Consider the following 21,393-nt stretch of genomic DNA (forward strand, 5'->3'; position numbering starts at 1 on the left):
GGATGGATGGATTATCCCCACAGTGAAATTAAAGCGGCACACAGCAGATTGTTAAAAAAAAGAATACAAATATGTAAGAAAAACACTTTACACAGTGTGTGCCAAAAGTCACCATATACTTCCTTTGTTCTATTTTGTTTCAGGTATTATTTGGAATGGCAAATTTCTCAAAGCAATATCTGTTCTTAATAAACCACCCGGGAGAAGGCCTGCTAACAGCACCAGTGATAAAAACACTGAACTCTTAGAGCAGGCATTCGCGCAAAGCCAGGGAAAGTCTATCCGGAGGGCTGTACTGGAACTCAATATCAACAAATGCTCTGTAAATGAGGGTGGTCCTCTGATGGCGGTGGGCCGAAAGGAGAGTTTAAAGCTTTCACTTCTGCTCCTGGGTAATAATGAGCACAATTCGTCATGGAGAGGGTGAGAGGATTTGTTCAAAATGGCTCTAATTTTGTCCTTCATCCTCCTCTCAGTCACGGTCTCTACGTTATCCATCTCTAGTCCAACCACAGAGTGTGCTTTCCTCACCGCCTTAATGAGCTTGCTAACCTCATTCTAGGCAGAATACTGTAGAATGGTATGGCTTTTGAATTGGACTGTGCAGGTGTACCTAATGCAGGAGTACTGTACGTAAAATGAATTGTTACGTACTGTCATTAGTGTTGCCTGTTAGAGGATCAACAGGCATTTATTTGCTTTCTTATCCTAAAATGCATGATAATGTTATGACTAGTCACTGATGGTGTAGTGGTACACTCACCTGACTTTAGTGGGGGCAGCGTGGGTTCAGTTCCCACTCAGTGATGGTGTGAATGTAATTGCGGATGGTTGTCTGTGTCTATATGTACCCTGTGACTGACTGGCGACCGGTTCAGGGTGTAGTCTGCCTTTTGCCCCAAGTCGGATGGGATAGGCTCCTGTGCCCCGTGACCCTAACCAGGATAAGCGGTGTTGAAAATGGATGGATGGATGGATGTTATGATTCATTTTCCATCTGTCTGTGACCTCTGGTGCTTTGCTGAGCTTGTTGTTCTTCTCGACTCTATGCCAGTCTGATGAACCCACTTAACACCAGGAGTTATTTGTCACAACCACAATCTCTTTTTTTCATGCAATCCTCTTCTTCCTGAGGAAATCTGCCTCCAGAATGGCCCACATGTTTGAGTATAAATTGGTGCTGTGTTGATAAATGTTCTTTGTTTACTGTCAGTTAACTATATAAAATGTCCATATAAACTAACTGTGATGGGCGGAGGTTGTTTGTTTCCGTCTGTATTCCATTAGCACTCCCTCTTCGTGATGAGCATCTAGACAAATATTACATTTCTTCTGCACGATACCAGATGGAAGTTATGTAGGATGTCATGCTCAGGCACCAAAACAGATAGCAGGCTTATCTTTTTGGAGTTATTTCACATGAACTATCAGAGTGCAGTTCAACATTATCTGCTGCCCAGATGCTGTGGTGCTATAAAGGCTGTGGTGGTTGTGTTGCTGTGCATTGTCTTCATGTCTGTGGTTCCAAGAAGTTCAACAACTCACAGATTGATTCAAGTATTCATTTACTCTACATTTATTTTGGCCACCTAAAGCAAATCTAGTGCATCTACTTTATGTTGCTTTCTAAATGGATTTGTTCTTTTCATATTAGAAAAATATATATATATGTAAGAAAATTAAATTTTTTCTTCACTTCTTCTTCTTACAAGATATAAAAATGTTTTCACCAAATCTCCTAACATACAGTAAATTGAACAACAGTTGCATGCCCAAACTTTCCATGGCTTCTGATTATATTCAATTTGTTTTTAACATTCTAGAGGGTGTCCCAAAAGTCCATATACACTTCCTTTTTTTTCTATTTCGCTTCAGGTATCATCTAAACCAATGTGAGGCCATCAGCATTTGACAGCTTAGGCTGTATATGGCCCGCGGCAAAAATGACTTTGACACCACTGGCTTAGTCTTTGTAGTTTTTGTAAGCATATTAATCCCAATTGACATTGGATCATCCATCCATCCATCCATTTTCTGAGCCGCTTCTCCTCACTAGGGTCGCGGGCGTGCTGGAGCCTATCCCAGCTGTCATCGGGCAGGAGGCGGGGTACACCCTGAACTGGTTGCCAGCCAATCACAGGGCACATAGAAACAAACAACCATTCACACTCACAGTCATGCCTATGGGCAATTTAGAGTCTCCAATTAATGCATGTTTTTGGGATGTGGGAGGAAACCGGAGTGCCCGGAGAAAACCCACGCAGGCACGGGGAGAACATGCAAACTCCACACAGGCGGGGCGGGGGATTGAACCCGGGTCCTCAGAACTGTGAGGCTGACGCTATAACCAGTCGGGCCACCGTGCCGCCTGACATTGGATCAGTGTTCCAGAATTGCTGCATGGCAAGAAGTTTTTCTGTCAGACTGCAGTTCAGCGGTTTGAAAAGTTTGATGGCCGTCACAGTGCTCCAACACATAGTACTATTTACGCTATCCAAGGCGAGTTTTTCAAAACAGGATCTGTCCTTGATAAACCACACCACCAGGCCTGCAACTAGCCCCACTGATTAAAACACCGACCCTCATGAGCAGGCGTTTGCGCAAAGCCAGGGAAAGTCTGCACTGGACTGAACTGCAGTCTGGGACAGAAAAACCTCTTGCCAAGCAACAATTTCCCTCAAATGTTAAATGCAGAGAACATATTTCATGTGCATGCATGCATGTTCATGACAATAAAAGGTGATTCTTCTTCTTCTTGTTTGTTTGTTTGTTTTACAGTCATAACATTCCTCTGGGGGAAATCACAACTATTAATCTTCGCAAGCAGATGAGAACATGCACACTCCACACCGGAAGAGAGTCAACCCCAGAACCTCAGAACCGCAAGGCAGACGTACGACACACATGCCACTGTGCTGCCCTCAGTTCTATAAATAATATACTGTACTTCTATTGGCATATTTGGAGTATATATTGGTAAAACATCATCTTTCACAACATTGACAGACAACAGTCATCTAAAACAGGTCACGTGACTACCCCCATGTGGGCGGAGCCTGCAGGTTTACAGGAAACCTCGCAATCAGGAAGTGTAACTTTCAAGTGGAGAGTTTTCAGCGCTCTAACTAACTTAGACTCAAACTGTGGACTTTTACTCGTTTAATAGTCTCCGGCGACTATCAGATAACAGGTAGGCGTCGTGTTTCATCGACAATAATTTTGATTGTGTGCACGAAACGGGACGAGAATTTTAGTGATACATTGTACTGTAATACAGTAACAACATACTTTTCTGCCCGATTCACATGCTGTTACATACTTGTTATCATAGTTTAAAATGATGAAAGGTGCATACAAAGTTCATTTATAAACATTTTGTGTCAGTTCTGACCTGTAGTTTACTTATTGTAGAGCTGCACATTCACCGGCCAATTCATTAGGTACATTTCCACACTCTTAATAGCATTCAGTTCAAGATCTCTTTGAAACATTCTGCCTTTGCAAAAGTAATAATAGTAAATAGTGCTCACTTTTGAGTAACACTGTTAACGTAACATGTTTTTTGTGGTTGTAGTTTGCATTGAAAGCTGTTTGTAATTTTTTGGGGAAGCATACATAAATCTACAATAAAGGTAAAAAAAAAAAACAGTGCTCAGTTCCATCGAAACTGCAAACTATAGCTAGGACAGGCACAGTAATAAGCATATTGTTACATTAATTGAATTGAGTATTAATTTATTAGCTTTAGAATTTAATCGTTAATTAGGTAAAAGTAATTAGTTTGTATGCTGTAGGCTGAAAAGATATATAAAAGTGATATGGCACCCCCAACCATCTGCGATTTACATACATTAAGCCCCCCACCCCCTAAAATAAATAATACAAATAAAAATTGTTTAAGTGTATTTTAATGAGGAAAAAATAGTACATACTATTTATTGTACATGATAAAAAACATACATACATACATGGAGACAGAGGAGATGTCATAACTCCTCAGCACTAACATTAGTAATTCTTTGCGGAGGATAAAGACTATATGCCCATGAGTATTGTTATATTAGGTGTCTACATGTCTTGCCCCAAATTTGTGTTCAAATATCTATTGCTTAAAGGGTTAAACTGCACTATAGAGATGCTATTTTTTTCCCATAATGTGTTGGCATTAGCATCACACTAGTGGACCTATAAGGCTAAGTTATGTGGTTGTTTTCGATACACATGTAATTCTCTCAGTTTTATATTTAATTTGACAGTAAACGTCAACTGAGAGTGACAGTAAACAGCTTAAAGCCACATTTTTTAAGAATTGCTCACTAATTCTACATGCCAAACAGCTGCTTTTTGTGACATGAGTTGAGTTCACTGCCACCATATAGCACTCATATTTCAAGTTTATGCTCGCAAATCATCCGAACAATTGCTCACAAGTCAAGTCACTCATATCTCAAGGCACCTCTATAATTATTTGTATGGTAACTAGTTTAGGAAGACTGTGTTTTGTCTATTTATATGACTTAGCGATAGATCAAAACATATTTTATGACCAACTTGTGCAGAATCCAGGGAATTCCAAAGGGTTTATTTTTTTGCAACCGTATGAACAGTACATACAGTATATGTACTTGAGTGACATTTAGAACTTATTTGTTACCGTAACATCTCCAGCGGCAGGATTACACATTAACCTGTATTGCCACAATCCAGCAGCCTCGGTATAAATGCTTAATTTCCCTGCAGGTGTCGCCAATTGCTGGAGTCCTGATAGAGGCCATGAACCGTGCCCCCCTTCATCAGCCACAGAGCTGTGGGCCCTGGGAGCTGAAGGAAGGCCTGGGGACCGGAGGCTTTGGGAATGTCACTAGATGGCAAAATAAGGTTTGCATTGTTGGAGCATCTCACCATCTCCGGTCACACGTGTTGCTGTAAAAATGCCACATCATTAGGTACACTTGCACAGTCTAATGACATGCAACACAAGAGCAACCTTTCAGCATTAATGGTGCCTTCACAGATGTGCAAGTTACCCATGCCATGGGCACTAACACAACCTCATGCCATCACAGATGCTGTTTTTTTAACGTTGCGCTGATAATAATCCAGATGGTCCTTTTCCTCTTCGGCCCAGAGGACACGACGTTCAGTATTTCCAAAAACAATTTTAAACGTGGACTCGTCAGACCACAGCACACTTTTCCACTTAGCGTCAGTCCATCTCAGATGAGCTTGGGCCAGGAGAAGCCGGTGGCGTTTGTGGGTGTCATTGATATATGGTTTTGGCTTTGCATGGTAGAGTTTTAACTCGTATTTGTAGCTGTAGCAACAAAGTGCGTCAACTGCCAGTGGCAATTTCCTTTACACCGTGATACCAGTTTTGAATGCAGTGCCGCCTGAGGGATGGAAGGTCACGGCCATTCAATGGTGGTTTTCGGCCTAGCCGCTTTCTTGTAAAGATTTCTCCAGATTCTTTTAATCTTTTGATGATATCATAAACCGTAGATGATTAAATACCTAAATTCCTTGCAATTTTTACGTTGAGAAATGTTGTTCTTAAACTTTTGGACTATGTGCTCACGCAGCTCACAAAGTGGTGAACCTCGCCAGATCCTTGCTTGTGAACAACTCAGCCTTTCGGGGATGCTCCTTTTATACCCAATCATGTTACTCACCTGTGGAATGTTCCAAACAGGTTTTTTTGTGCATTCCTCAACATTCCCAGTCTTCTGTTACCCCAGTCCCAACTTTTTTGTAACAATATCCATTTGCACAATTATTTTTTTAATCATTTTCAACATGAAATATCTTGTCTTTGTAGTGTATTCAATTGAATATAGGTTGAAAAGGATTTGCAAATCATTGTATTCTGTTTTTATTATGATGTCCCAAATTGGAATTTGGGGTTTGTACATCCACAACTAACAGTGCATCTGGATCCAGGAAAAAGGAATATCCAGTAACAATTATAAAGCCCAACACATTAAATTACAACATCATCTGATGAGATTTGCAAACGGGACTTTTCATGTTAAACAGTTTCCAAATGTGCAACCTGGATAAAATCAGGATGAAACTTTGGTTTGACTTACACAGCTTCTGACTGGGGATGCATCGATGCTGGACGTCTGGACTTGTAAAATTGCTCTGATACTGTGAAACCGATACCACTTCACCAGGATGACATATACAGTACCTTACAGGTACATGTGAGCCACATCAGCCGTGTGGAGATACTTTAAGGACACGGATGAAAGCAGTTTTTGCAAATTATGTGCCGCAAAATGTCTGATGAACTCTGCTCAGGTGGCAAAGCACCGAGTTTCGCGAGCCCCATCAGCCACACTGATCTACGCTGCTCGGTTCTAGTCAAGCCAGCTGCGACAGTGGCGACGTGTTGTGGCACATCGAGTAAGGAGAAGTAAGCAGTGGTGTAATAAAGTATCGCTACAGTTCTGCTGTCACAGTTTTATTTTATAACTTGTAGGATTCTCAAGAAGCAATCTTGTATTTCTTTTCACTCGCTTTATTTTGCAGTTAGAACACAGAGGTAACATGGCATCCTATGTTTATATCCACCAGACTCTTGGTTCTTCTACGTATGTTATTTACTCTTCTCCTTTTACATTGTGCTCCCTAGTGTTTGGACTTACACACAACATACTGTAACTGAAACGTCTTGTGTTACAGGCTATATTTAAGTGAAATCTGTGGCAAGACTGTTCGAAAGACATGCAGTTGGATGTTAAAATGTCAGTAATGACACATGGTTACTCTAAAAAGTGTTATACTGTTTTTGAGTTTGTTTTGTGTTTTTGAACAACATTTGATCAAAATAAAACACATTTTCACCACAATTGCAAGGCGTAACAGCGTTACCCAGTACTCAGCATTGGTCAGTACTCAAATGTAAGTACGTGTATTCGTACTTGTTCTGACAAAAGTGTTATTGGTGAACTTGTTGAATGTTTTTCAATCATTTCGTAAATCATATCTAATTCGACCCATTGACACTGTCAATATTAGAAACAGCTTTTATTATTATGCAATGCAGTTACATTAACTACAACAACAATAATAAACATTGTTACATTAATACCTGACGGTGTAAATCAAAACTGGACAATACAATCTTTGTAAGAGAAGATTGTGGATGGACCTCTTTTATTGGAGTCCCACTTTTAGATTGTGTAGTTGTACCTGATGTTGTGGTAAAGGTGCCATACACACTTTCATTCTCTTTTTATGCTATAATTATTCATTGAGCCGACAGTTAGTGTATATTGTCCAATAAAGCATCATCTGCATTCAGACGGGAGTTTCCTGGCATTGTCCTGGTGCTTCCTAGTAAATCTGGTTGCGCTGCTTACAAGGAAACTTTGACCTTTTTCTCACATCCCTAGTTAAACAAACTGTTTATATTTGTGCTTAGCTCCTAAGGAAAGGAGATTTGTTTCAGTAAATACTTTGACATCACACCGAAGAAGTGTTTCTCTTCTGGAGGATATAATCTGATAGAACTCAGAATAGTGACATCACTCCTAGTCATAGGGTGAGCGCATTATGGGATGTAGAATATGGAAGTATGAGCACACTCTTAGCGAACCTTCCTCTTCCTCTCTTTATGACTGTGCTTTGCTTGTGTTAGTCACTCTCAGGTGTGTAATATGTTGAGCACATTACATGATAAGAGCTTTTCTTACTTTCAACAGTTTGTACGGTATCTACTGTAAATATTTAAAAACAGACTGAGGAATAACTCGGTACAAAATAGCAAAGAATTTCAGTACTAGTGCTGCCTGTTTTGCTGGAAATGTGACTACTAACCATGTTTTAAAAGAATTACAGAGGTGTCTTGAGGTACGAGTAACCAGATACGAGTTGTCTTTCGGATGTTTTTTTTTGCTTTGATTGTATTGTGGACGCCGGCAAGGTGGACGACTGGTTAGCACATCTGCCTCACAGTTCTGGGGACCGGGGTTCAAATCCCGGCCCTGCCTGTGTGTAGTTTGCATGTTCTCCCCGTGCCTCGGTGGGTTTTCTCCGGGCACTCCTGTTTCCTCCCACATCCCAAAAACATGTAGGTTGATTGAAGACTCGAAATTGCCCTTCGATTGGCTGGCGACCGGTTCAGTGTATACCCCGCCTCCCGCCCGAAGATTGCTGGGATAGGCTCCAGCAGCCCGGGACCCTATTGAGGATAACCGCTAAAGAAAATAGATGGATGTATTGTGGACGTGAACTCAAAATCACTGCAGAACAAGCAACAGTTCGGCAGTGAACAATTCTTCAAAAAAAGAGGCTTCAAGCTGTTTAATGCCACTCCTAGTTCAAGTTTACTGTCAAATGAAAGATAAACCAGAGAATTACTTGATGTGTATTTAAAACAACCACGTAGCTTTACCACAAGCTATGTATTGCCGCTTCGAGTTGAAGTTTACTTAGTTTTACCGAGTTAGTTTAACCCTAATGAGGAAAAGAACAAAAGAAAATGGATGCCGGGATGGAAATCATAATAATCAGAATCAGAATTATCTTTCACAATGCTATCAGAGGTATTTTTGAAAGGTTAACACATAAAACCTTCAATAATCTGAACCTCCTTTTATAGAGAAAAAATGTAAGGACAAGAAAAACTGTTGTGGTATTATAGGACCAGCTAAATTTCATCATATAGTACTTGTTGCAATTCTTCAAATGTTTTTCAACTGATGTAATTAGTCACTGTTAAGTCCTTTTAAACATAATCTGTAACATTGCCAAAGATGATCATTGAATCTGTTGTCAGTTGGCTATTATGTAATCACGATGAAGGAAGTAAGACTGGTCACTTACAGAAGTGCTGCCACAGCTCATGATGTTAAAAAAAAAAGGGCTGGCAGAAGCAGAACATTGAGTACCTACGGAGGGCACCGCTGATGATTAAACTTCCTTCTTCCTGTATGGATGACAATGCTGCGCTATTGTTAGGACACAGATCACGATACGGGAAGCAGTTTAACCTTGATGATGCCGTGAGAAGCAGGGAATGAGGGATGTTCACTTGTATTGCTCATCACTTCTTTGACGGATTGTACAACCCCAATTCCAATGAAGCTGGGACGTTGTGTTAAATATAAATAAAAACAGAATACAATGATTTGCAAATCATGTTCAACCTATATTTAATTGAATACACTACAAAGACAAGATATTTCATGTTCAAACTGATAAACTTTATTCTTTTTAGCAAATAATCATTAACTTAGAATTTTATGGCTGCAACATGTTCCAAAAAAGCTGGGACAGGGTCATGTTTACCACTGTGTTACATCACCTTTTTTATTAACAACATTCAATAAACTTTTGGGAACTGAGGACACTAATTGTTGAAGCTTTGTAGGTGGAATTATTTTCCATTCTTGCTTGATGTACAGCTTCAGCTGTTCAACAGTCCGGGGTCTCCGTTGTCGTATTTTACGCTTCATAATGCGCCACACATTTTCAATGGGAGACAGGTCTGGACTGGAGGCAGGCCAGTCTAGTACCCTCACTCTTTTACTACGAAGCTACGCTGTTGTAACACGTGCAGAATGTGGTTTGCATAGTAGAGTTTCAAGTTGCACTTACGGATGTAGCGCCGAACTGTATTCACTGACATTGGTTTTCCGAACTGTACCTGAGCCCATGTGGTGATATCCTTTACACATTGATGTCGGTTTTTGATGCAGTGCCGCCTGAGGGATAGAAGGTTACAGGCATTCAATGTTGGTTTTCGGCCTCGCCGCTTACATGCAGTGATTTATCCAGATTCTCTGAACTTTTTGATGATATTATGGACCGTAGATGATGAAATCCCTAAATTCCTTGCAATTGTACGTTGAGGAAGATTGTCCTTAAACTGTTTGACTATGTTCTCACGTACTTGTTCACAAAGAGGTGAACCTCACCCCATCTTTGCTTGTGAATGACTGAGCAATTCAGGGAAATTCCTTTTATACCCAGTCATGGCACCCACCTATTCCCAATTAGCCTGTTCACCTGTGGGATGTTCCAAACAGGTGGTTGATGAGCATTCCTCAACTTTCTCAGTCTTTTTTGCCACCTGTCCCAGCTTTTTTGGAACGTGTTGCAACCATAAAATTCTAAGTTAATGATTATTTGCTAAAAACAATAAAGTTGATCAGTTTGAACATTAAATAGCTTGTCTTTGTAGTGTATTCAATTAAATATAGGTTGAACATGATTTGCAAATCATTGTATTCTGTTTTTATTTATGTTTAACACAACGTCCCAACTTCATTGGTATTGGGGTTGTAAACTACATGGAAATAGTATGTTATTGGTTCTCTGCCGGCAATCACATTCATCTGATATAAATAATAAATCACCTCAAAATTATCTTGCCTTCCCTCTTCTGTTATTAATAATATATAATTCAAATCAGTTTTATAGGTTAGCCTTTTATTTTTTGCAAGCGTCCTGCCAGTTTTCCTTTAATAATCGTATATTTTCACTGTGTGTTTGCAGGATACGGAGGAGCAGATTGCTATCAAACAGTGCCGCCAGGAGCTGAGTGAGCGAAACAAAGAGAGATGGTGTCTGGAAATCCAGATCATGAAGAGGTCAGTTTCATTCGGTGTCAAAGTTACTACATGAGAAACAGTGGTGCCTTGAGATACGAGTGACCCAACTTACTCATATTTCAAGATAAGAATTGTCTTTTGGGTGGTTTTTTTAACTTGCGAGCAAAATTTGAGATACAAGCGCTTAATGGTTGCAGTGAGCTCCACTCAACTCACTTCACAACAAGCAGCAGTTTGGCAATTCTTCAAAAAAAAGCCTTCAAGTTCAAAGTTTACTGTCAAACTAAACATAAATCAAAGATAATTAAACATTGTGTATTTAAAACAAACACATAGCTTTGCCTTACGAGAGTCTGTTTAGTTTAATGCTAACGAACAATGCAAAATGTCATAGACAGGCCAATGAATAGCAGAATAACACTTAAACAATGGATATTTGAAGACAAATGGTGGACGAACACATGTAGACATACAATACTGACATTCATATAATCTTAATCCTTTGTGAAAAATGCCTAGTATGACGGCATCTTACTGACTCAGTTGTGAAACTCTTCTTTGTGTGTGTCTCTACGTCTGTATTATGCGCACACCAGAAGGAGCAGCACAATGTCCATTGAATTGAAGCAAAAAATGTGCCAAAAACGATTTAATTCTTTCAATTATTTTTAATTATGCCATTACTATATGTTTTTTTTCGGGTTGCGGTCAGGATTGTACAGATCTTCCAGTCTAACATGGCTGTGCACCAGTGCACAAAGCAAGGTCGAAATGGACAAGAGAGTTTGCTGTAGATGAACTTGAAGGGCCTCCACAGAGTCCTGACCTCAACCTGATAAAACCCCTTTTGGATGAATTATAGTGCAGACTGAGAGCCAGGCCTTCTCGTCGAACAATCAGTCTGTGACCTCATAAATGCGCTTCTGGAAGAATGGTTAAAAGTTCCCTACACACACTCCTTAACATTGCGGGAATCGTTTTCAGAAGAGTTAAAGCTGTTATAGCTGTAAAGGATGGACCAACATCATATAAAACCCTTTCACGAATGGAAAGCTCCCAACAATTTTATTTGTGTGTAGCATTGTGTGTTACTTTTATTTCCATATTTCAAAAGATGTTAGTTTTAGCAATGCCATTCTAGCTTTACAAACTTGTCTTGCCTCTGGTGAAGAAATCAGGGATTTCCTCTTTATTTTTACCATCCAACGTCTCAGTTTCTTTGCCTTGAGCTGTGTTTGAATTAAAAAAGAAAAGAAAATACTTTGCTGTGACTCACTGCGACGCATTCCATGACATGTTTGACATTTGAGCGTTACACCCCCATCTGTTTTCTCAAAAACAAACCCTCTATCCTGAAATAGTAAGACTCGCATGGGGCATTTGAATTATAATAGGTTTGTGCGGAGGTGTAGGGTTATTTGTGGACTTTAGGTGGTTATTTCTGACAGAATACTGTGCCACCTCCTCATCGTGCTCCACTTTGGTGTCATCACATCCTCTCAGACTGTGAGCACGTCTTTTTAGGCATGAAAACATTTCAATTCAAAAGGTGTGTTGTTCTCAGACAACCACAGACCTCTCGTGAACCCACACTGTGACTTGTGGCACAAAAAGTGCCAGGGCAAGCTATTATATAATCACACCACAAACTTCTACATGCACACATTCTGTAAAAACATGATCTTAATGGATTTTGGGGTTGAGATGTTCTTGGGTTCTGACATACTCTATTTTTAAAAAGCTTGTAAGTGCCTGCTAATTTCGATTGTGTTCCTGTTCTTTAAGGTGCTTTTAAATTGAAATACACTGTCTTCCCCATGAGGTCATATAGTAGCTCCTGTGAGAGCATCCTGTCTTTATCTTTTGAACACGTGTTTTAAAAGTGTTCACTAATTTGACAAATGAAGATGTCTGCCTGCGTCTTATTATTGCAGCGTCTCCTGCTAATCTCGCGGTCACGCACTGATTGCATGTTCCACATTATTGTGGCTGCAGTGTATCAACTTGGGTTTGTTATCTTGATGTTTCTCCTTTGCTTTTTTCGAGCGCGAGGCTTAGTGCTTTCATTGCTTCCCAAGAGGGAGACCTCTGCGCTGGGAACTGCGGTGGCCTGTGGCCATGGTTTCGTCTCATGGGGTCCCCGGTTGCTGTGTATGCGGGTACTTTCTGCGCCGCTGCACTGGGGGCTCCATGCTGGTGCTCAGTGTCCGTGGCCCATGGTAGTGCCTTGGTCCAGAGGGTTCCTTGAGATAGTGTTTCCTCTCTTGGATGCTTCCTGTCCAGCCTCAGGTTTCATAGGTCATTTAGGTATGGTATTTTTACTAGTATGTGATGTTTCATGTCATTAAAGTTCTTTTCATCTGTATGTGAGTTCATGTCTGTGTCCCTGTGGACAAGTGCAAATAATCACAGTCCTCTTCGTATGCAATGGAGTAATTCCCCGCTCTCCTTCCACTTTGATAGTGTGTGTTGTATCATGTATCAAGGGTTTCAAACAGACGTCAAAGTGCATTCTACAAGCTTTTATTCATAACTGCAGTCAACAACGACCCTTCCTGTCCCCTTGGCATTACTCGGGCTTCATTGGCGTAAACATCATGTATCTGGCAAAGTCAGGCCTTCAAAATAAAAGCACGCCAGTTGTTGCGGCAAGCCGCTCTGCCTCCTCAAGGCAAAAACACGTGATTAGAGACTAGTCGATGTCATCGACATCGGCATCACTGTGGACTAGTGAAGTTGACTAATCTGGACGAACTCCTACTCTCCAGTGCAAGATGCTTGAGGTGACTTTAATTGTTTTGCTTTACTGTGAGTCAGTGATCTCTTTTTGGATCCAGTATTGTTTGAGGTAAAGAGTGGCCCCACCCCAAGTCTGGTGCTGCTAAAGATTTCTTCCTGTTAAAAGGGCGGTTTCCTCACCATTGTTGCCAAGTGATTACTCACGCGAGATTCATTGCGTGTCTTTAATACCCTAATAAAGACGCCTGTGGGGAAACATGCCCCATATGAAATGTTTCTCGCACTAGGGTATGTACTGATTTTATACTATATAGCTTGTTCTTGTCCCTGGCATTTATGAAACAATTTAAAAGATGAAAAATTCATGACTTCTGTCAAAACACACTCAGGTTGGATCACGTAAATGTGGTGGCAGCAAGGGAGGTTCCTGAGGGGATGCAAAAGCATGTAGCCACCAATGACCTGCCACTGCTCGCCATGGAATACTGCCAAGGAGGGGATCTGAGAAAGGTAAAAAAACAAATAAATATGACTACTGGTCATTGTACAATAATGATTAAGAGATATGCAGCATCGTGTCTCAATGTGTGCACTTTGTCTGAGTTTTTGAGTTTGTGTCAGCGAATTTTGAACTTTTTTTAATACATCTGAAACCAGTGAGTATGCACCCTGAGGCTATGCAGATTATTTATTCCAGACAAAACAAAATACCAGCCATCATAAACCACCAAGCCAATGAACAGCAAAAGAAAGCGTTAGGCAAATTGTGGTTCAGTTTCATCCTCTTGGTCAGGTTTCCAGTAGTGGAGTGATTGACGTTTATCATTAAAAATGTCAAATAAAACCTTTGCTGATTTACCAGTTTGTTCCCGCTTTACCCAAAACGAAAATCAACAGCTTTGAGTCCATTACTGTGTTTCTGTGTTGGAATCGAAGCCTGTGCATGAAAAAAAATTACTTAAATGGATGGAAAATTCTCTAATGGCGATAAAATGAGGACATGTTCTAAATCATGAGGAGGACAGATTCATATGACATGGTCATGACTCTTCTCTGTGTCTCTTCCCTCCGCAGTATCTGAACCTCTTGGAGAACTGCTGTGGAATGCGCGAGGGCTCCGTTTTGATTCTATTGTGCGACATTTGTGAGTATCACCACAGCGTTTTGATTCTATTGTGCGACATTTGTGAGTATCACCACAGCAGCCTCAAAGTGACTTTCGCGAAAGTGTAACTATTGTTTGATTAATTATGCGTCTGTGTGAGCTGGCAGGATGATTAGCTTCCTGTCGTTTGAAAACCGGGGCCCTTTTGACCTGTATCATGATGTCACCACCGATCCTCAACCATAGCGCTTAGTCACCATGGCGACAGCTCACACACAGGCAGAAGCATACGTCAGCCATCGGACAACGTCGTTGCTTTCGTAATGTACAAGCACTCAGTGCAACATGTGGAGTTGCTCTCCCGATGTATAAACTTGACCCAAGGCACATGTGGTCTGGCTCATTCATATATGTAGTAACGCACACACACAAACACCAATGCACATAGAATGGGCTTTCCTGTTACACTGATGGGCTTTTCCTGGTAAGGCGTGACCCCCTTACAACTTCGCAACAATATGATAATAAAGTAAGAATGCTTACACGCTCTGATTCTCATCGACAGCACACACACTACTCACTCTTTGACGCATGCATTTCGTGACGTTCATGTTTCTGGTTTACAGTGTTTTTGATGCCAAGTGGATGCTTGTTTTAGCTAACCCCTAGTCGTCTCACACCGCAGCAGCAGCGAAAGACCAGACCATACATTGTGGGCACCCCATCATTAAATCACACATGCATTCGGGGTGTGCAGAACCAAAACATACTGGCTGGAAATTCCTTCCACTTGGGCTATTCTTTCATTTACCAAATTCAGGCTATGTCCACATGTACCTAATAAGGGTTGAACCGAATAGTCAACTAGTAGACGAGTCGACTTACTCCTCTGCATCAACATTTGAAGAGGACTAACGGCTGATGGCATGTTTTGGCCTCTCGTTTTCCAATCTGCCAATTTATAGAGGACTTTAGATTCGCCCGTCTGCTGCCGTCGCCGGACTATAATGCTCTGTGTATTAGCGAAATGTTGGGCCAACAAGGCAACTCAGTCTTCATGTCATCTGCGCAAGTCTGAGAGTACAAAAATAGGCAGGTTGTGAATGAGAATAGTGGTTAGCCTCGCTAAATTTGACGATTTCAATCAGCGCTCGTCTTAAAATATTCCTACCACTGGAACCACATGACTGGCGGCATTAAGCAGCATTAAGTGAAGGTCCATCTTTGTCACCAAAATTATGTTATGTCCAATTTCAAAGTTATGCCCAATGATGTAGGAACAACAACGATGTGCCACATTCTGCACGTGTTACAACAGCGTGGCTTCGTAGTAAAAGAGTGCAAGTACCAGACTGGCCTGTCAACACTTCACCCTGTCTCCCATTTAAATGTGTGGCCCATTATGAAGCACAAAATACAACATCAAGAACCTAGACTGTTGAGCAACTGAAGTTGTACATCAAGCAAGAATGGGAAAGAATTCCACCTACAAAGCTTCAACAATTAGTTACCAAACGCTTATTGAGTGTTGTTAAAAGGAAAGGTGATGTAACACAATGGTAAACATGCCCCTGTCCCAGCTTTTTGGGAATGTGGTGAGGGCATCAATTCCAAAATGAGTTAATATTTGCAAAGTAAAACTAAGTTAATCAGTCTTAATATTAAATATCAAGTCTTTGTAGTATATTCAAGTGAATATAAGTTGAAAAGGATTTGCAAATCATTGTATTCTGTTTTTATGTTTTAAACAACGTCCCAACTTCATTGGAATTGGGGTTTGTATATGGCAAGCAGAGTTCGGGAAAATATTAACCCTGGAGCCAATTTTCTGAAACCCAAAATAGGCCTTAGTCTGATCAAAATATGAGTCCATTTCTTAGAAACTTGCTTCTCTGGAGGATACTTAGATAAAAGTTGTACAGTGGGTACGGAAAGTATTCAGACCCCCTTAAATTTGCTAAAATCATTACATTCATTTTTTTAATCATTAATGTACACACAGCACCCCATATTGACAGAAAAAAACAGAATTGTTGAATTTTTTTTCAGATTTATTAAAAAAGAAAAACTGAAATATCACACAGCCATAAGTATTCAGACCCTTTGCTGTGACACTCATATTTAACTCAGGTGCTGTCCATTTCTTCTGATCATCCTTGAGATGGTTCTACACCTTCACTGGAGTCCAGCTGTGTTTGATTATACTGATTGGACTTGATTAGGAAATCCACACACCTGTCTATATAAGACCTTACAGCTCACAGTGCATGTCAGAGCAAATGTGAATCATGAGGTCAAAGGAACTGCCTGAAGAGCTCAGAGACAGAATTGTGGCAAGGCACAGATCTGGCCAAGGTTACAAAAAAAAAATTCTGCTGCACTTAAGGTTCCGAAGAGCACAGTGGCCTGCATAATCCTTAAATGGAAGACGTTTGGGACGAACAGAACCCATCCTAGAGCTGGCCGTCCGGCCAAACTGAGCAATCGGGGGAGAAAAGCCTTGGTGAGAGAGGTAATGAAGAACCCCAAGATCACTGTGGCTGAGCACCAGTGATGGAGTCGGGAGATGGGAGAAAGTTCTCGAAAGTCAACCATCACTGCAGCCCTCCCTCCACCAGTCGGGGCTTTATGGCAGAGTGGCCTGACGGAAGGCTCTCCTCAGTGCAAGACACATGAAAGCCCGCATGGAGTTTGCTAAAAAAAGGACTCCAAGATGGTGAGAAATAAGATTCTCTGTTCTGATGAGACCAAGATAGAACTTTTTGGCCTTAATTCTAAGCGGTATGTGTGGAGAAAACCAGTCACTGCTCATCACCCGTCCAATACAGTCCCAACAGTGACGCATGGTGGTGGCAGCATCATGCTGTGGGGATGTTTTTCAGCTGCAGGGACAGGACGACTGGTTGCAATCGAAAGAAAGATGAATGCAGCCAAGTACAGGGATATCCTGGACGTAAACCTCCTCCAGAGTGCTCAGGACCTCAGAGATGGCCAAAGGTTCACCTTCCAACAAGACAATGATCCTAAGCACACACCTAAAATAACAAAGGAGTGGCTTCAGAACAACTCTGTGGCTGTTCTTGAATGGCCCAGCCAGAGACCTGACTTAAACCCAATTGAGTATCTCTGGAGAGACCTGAAAATGGCTGTCCACCACTGTTCACCATCCACCCTGACAGAACTGGAGAGCATCTGCAAGGAGGAATGGCTGAGGATCCCCAAATCCAGGTGTGAAAAACTTGTTGCATCATTCCCAAAAAGACTTATGGCTGTATTAGCTCAAAAGGGTGCTTCAGCTAAATACTGAGCAAAGGGTCTGAATACATATGGCTGTGTGATATTTCAGTTTTTCTTTTTTAATAAATCTCCAAAAATGTCAACAATTCAGTTTTTTTCTGTCAATACGGGGTGCTGTGTGTACAAGTACATTAATGAGGAAAAAATGAACATAAATGATTTTAACAAATGGCTGCAATATAACAAAGAGTGAAAAATGTAAGGGGGTCTGAATGCTTTCCGTACCCACTGTGTTTGGCGGTGAATCTTTGAATTGGTCCCATTTTGATTTTCTTCTTCTTCCTCTTAGCCTCTGCTCTGACCTACCTCCACAAGAAGCGGATCATCCACCGAGATTTGAAGCCTGAAAACATTGTGCTGCAACAGGGAGAGAAGCGGGTGAGTTCAAACACACTTCTCGCCCATGACAAATACGCCCAAACCATAAGGACGCCTTTTGTTTTGACGGGAGAGGATGAGTCTTCACCTACAATGTGCCTCAGTATGACTTTATGACGGAAAAACAAATCCCGCAATTTATCCCTGCACTTGTAAGGTTTACTCTTATCTTTCTTTCTGGACCGCTTTTTATAAGGTTACATAACGACCCATCACATGTTATCCTCCATCTGGTGGGGTGTTATCTAACACAATTCATACATGAAGGAACATGTTAGAGTACTTATTAAGTTACAATTATTCAAGTGAGTTTGATTTTAATTTGTTAATGTATGAGAATGTAGATGAATGCCGTTTTCCTCAGTTCGGCATTCAAATTCCAGGGGAAATTTCTATGGGGTTAGAAGCTTTAGCGCCACATTGCTTTAGAATGTGCTTGAAAGCCTATGAATCCGAATTATATAAAAAGCCTTTCAAACAAAAGAAGAGTGAGGGAAATGTTTCTAAACATAGATTGGGTCCTATGATCTTAAATGGTTTCGGTTTAACAACTTAGAATCTGACCTCAATTTTCTTGGAAAATACGCTCCTAATGTCATCCATATGTGGCTCAGTATCGGCTGATCTCCCAGTATTTGGCTTTTTTTGTGTATGTATATTCTTGAACAGGGTAAAAGTTCTCAGAAATTCTAATCGTTAACGCGATTAGAATTACTTTTGGTCAGTGCCCACGTGGCTCTTTGACATTTCTTTTTACATTTTCTGAATTAAGATTATTGTTTAGGCAAGTGGTTCCCAACCATTTTTGTCTTGTGTACCCCCTGAACCTTTTTGTCATAAAAATCATTTATTTCATATCCTTAATTTGAACATTTCATTCTCAGGCAAAAGTAACATAACCAAACCTGACACTGTATTCATATCCATGTGGTTGCAAATGCATGTTTAACTCTTAAAACACTGTTTTTTTATTCTTCCGCTTCAGTTGATCCACAAGATCATTGACCTTGGTTATGCTAAGGAACTGGATCAGAGCAGTCTTTGCACCTCGTTTGTGGGAACATTGCAGTACTTGGTCTGTCAGACACATTGCACGTGTGGCATCACATGTGGCTTGTCCTGCTCAACGCGATTCTTACCTTTCAGGCTCCCGAACTGATTGAGAAGAAGAAGTACACGGTCGCTGTGGACTACTGGAGCTTTGGGACATTGGTGTTTGAGTGTATCACAGGATTTCGGCCATTTTTGCCAACTTGGCAACCTGTTCTCTGGTAGAAACTCACTTTTCTTTTGACTAATGGGCTTCTTTTTTTCTTCACTTTGCAGTCAGTCAAGGTGTTACACGATTAGACACATTTTCCAGAGTTTTCTCAACCTTTGCCCCAGTTACGTGACCATTTTTGAACATACTAGGAACACATAAATAAGAATTGCAGGATATGTGGGTTGTGCCAAAATCAATGACTCTCTTCCTTCACTGTTATGCTGCATGAAAGATATAAAGCCTGAGGGCAAGTTTGGGTTGCAAAAAGAAAAAGTACCCTCCCATTGTTTCAAATTACAGTTCTACCTTTCGATTATGAACTCATTCACAGCCAGCCGTTATCAAACCAGCTTTTTGACAGCACACAGAATAATATTGTGTATGACAAAATGAGCACCCGAACCTACCAAAAGAAAGAGTAGACTCTCTTCTTTCACCAGAAAAAAAGGATTGTTTCTAGCTTTTTCCGTTCTTTAGTAATCAGCAGTAGAACATGGGTTGGTTTACCAAAAACACAGATTTCTGACCAAAAAAGCAAAGAAAACAAGCTTTTTGTGAAGAGAAACATGTTAAGCAAAACAGTGACTGTGTCGCTGATATTTTTTGCTTTAGTGAGACCTCAAACTATAAAACAGCAAAAACAAGACTGAAAAAGGGCTTTGATGGCAAAAAAAACCCATTTTTTTACAGATATACAACTTTGAAACCTGCAGTGAGCGATGCTGTCTCAACGCATGCCTTGAATTGGATGTCAATGACTTTTTTACGTGGCGTTCCTCATTCATTCCATGAACTGCAACGTTTCTCAAAATCGCAACGCACACTTTCTACTGCCTACCGCAACACGTACTATATACCTTACGCTTATGGTACATACTCTGTTCAAGTATGAGGTGCCTAAACTTGTTTGACTTCCAACACGTTGGCCTTTCTTTTCCTCATAAGTGATGTGACAAGCTGAGATTCACTGCCTAATCTTTATCGTCTACAAAAAAGCTATGCTGAGCTCAAATCCAAAGCGATGCAACGCCGCCATCTACAGGGATCTGTTAGTCACTACAGTGATTTGAAAACCTGAATTGCAGACAAGCTGGGCAAGACCCTCTTCCATGCCTACACAAAAAACTTACTTGATGAATAATATGTACGTAGGTGGCAGTAAGCGGTCGGATTCCAGTTGACGAATATAAAGGTCCATGCCAGTTAATAAATGAATATGCATAACTCATATAACACAATATTAGGTGCATATCAGTTTTGATTGACACTGTCAGATAAATATTTATTACATATGCTTTTATTGTGGTTGTAGTTTGCAGTGTGAATATGTTTTTATGATATTTTTACCCTATAATATCAAAAAGAGCATCACAGTATTATCTTCGTAAAGGCAGAATGTATGATTCAACTCTTGTTTGGACCTCATAAAATGAGTACCCTAAATAAAAGGGCCACTAAGTAAATGGTGATTTCCAACATCTAACAAAGGCTTTTCTTCTGTCATTGCAAGGCACAATAAACTGCGACTGAAACAAGACAGTGACATTGTCGTCTATGAAGACCTTTCCGGTGTGGTCCGCTTCTCCAAACATCTTCCTCAGCCCAACAACCTCAACAGGTGACCCACGTCTGTAGAAACGTTACCTTTAGTAAGACATATTAGTCATGTCGGTCTCACCTGTTGTGATGTGTATGTGACAGTCTTTTAGCGGAGAAGCTGGAGAGGTGGCTGCGGCTGATGCTCAAGTGGTCTCCCCAAGAAAGGGGCAAAGAGCCAGATGCCACACCCAGCAACTGCTTCTCCCAGCTGGAACTTATTTTGCAGCTCAAAGTGAGATTGGATCACATTTATTGTGAATTTGTACCTCGGTCAAAGAGGTTATGTTTTCTTTGGTTTGTGTACAAGTTCTCGTTCTACATCTTATGACAGATCATCCATGATTTGAAGTATTCCCTGTTGATATTCCTATTAAATTGTGATGACCATCCATACAATGATATCATTGAAGAAAATATCTAAATAACAAAAAAAAAATGTAAAGAAAGATTTG

The 21,393-nt window shown here is 40.7% G+C and overlaps 1 protein-coding gene across 3 annotated transcripts in view; it reads left to right on the top strand.

Moving 5' to 3' along the window:
• The first annotated feature begins 3,051 nt into the window (after positions 1-3,051).
• The window catches only part of ikbkb (inhibitor of nuclear factor kappa B kinase subunit beta), a 96,145-nt gene continuing 77,803 nt past the window's right edge, over positions 3,052-21,393 (top strand). For all 3 annotated transcript variants that reach the window (XR_009787725.1, XR_009787726.1, XM_061767573.1), the window contains exons 1-10: positions 3,052-3,190; positions 4,741-4,878; positions 10,504-10,598; positions 13,688-13,808; positions 14,373-14,442; positions 17,990-18,078; positions 19,064-19,153; positions 19,225-19,349; positions 20,853-20,960; positions 21,044-21,173. Coding sequence is in view for 1 of the 3 variants with exons in the window: in XM_061767573.1 (XP_061623557.1) it covers positions 4,774-4,878; positions 10,504-10,598; positions 13,688-13,808; positions 14,373-14,442; positions 17,990-18,078; positions 19,064-19,153; positions 19,225-19,349; positions 20,853-20,960; positions 21,044-21,173 (933 nt within the window). In the remaining 2 variants the exon portion in view is untranslated. The remainder of the gene's footprint in view (positions 3,191-4,740; positions 4,879-10,503; positions 10,599-13,687; positions 13,809-14,372; positions 14,443-17,989; positions 18,079-19,063; positions 19,154-19,224; positions 19,350-20,852; positions 20,961-21,043; positions 21,174-21,393) is intronic.

This window comes from Phyllopteryx taeniolatus, chromosome 3, assembly GCF_024500385.1.
Source record: "Phyllopteryx taeniolatus isolate TA_2022b chromosome 3, UOR_Ptae_1.2, whole genome shotgun sequence".
NCBI classification, from domain to species: Eukaryota; Metazoa; Chordata; class Actinopteri; order Syngnathiformes; family Syngnathidae; genus Phyllopteryx; species Phyllopteryx taeniolatus.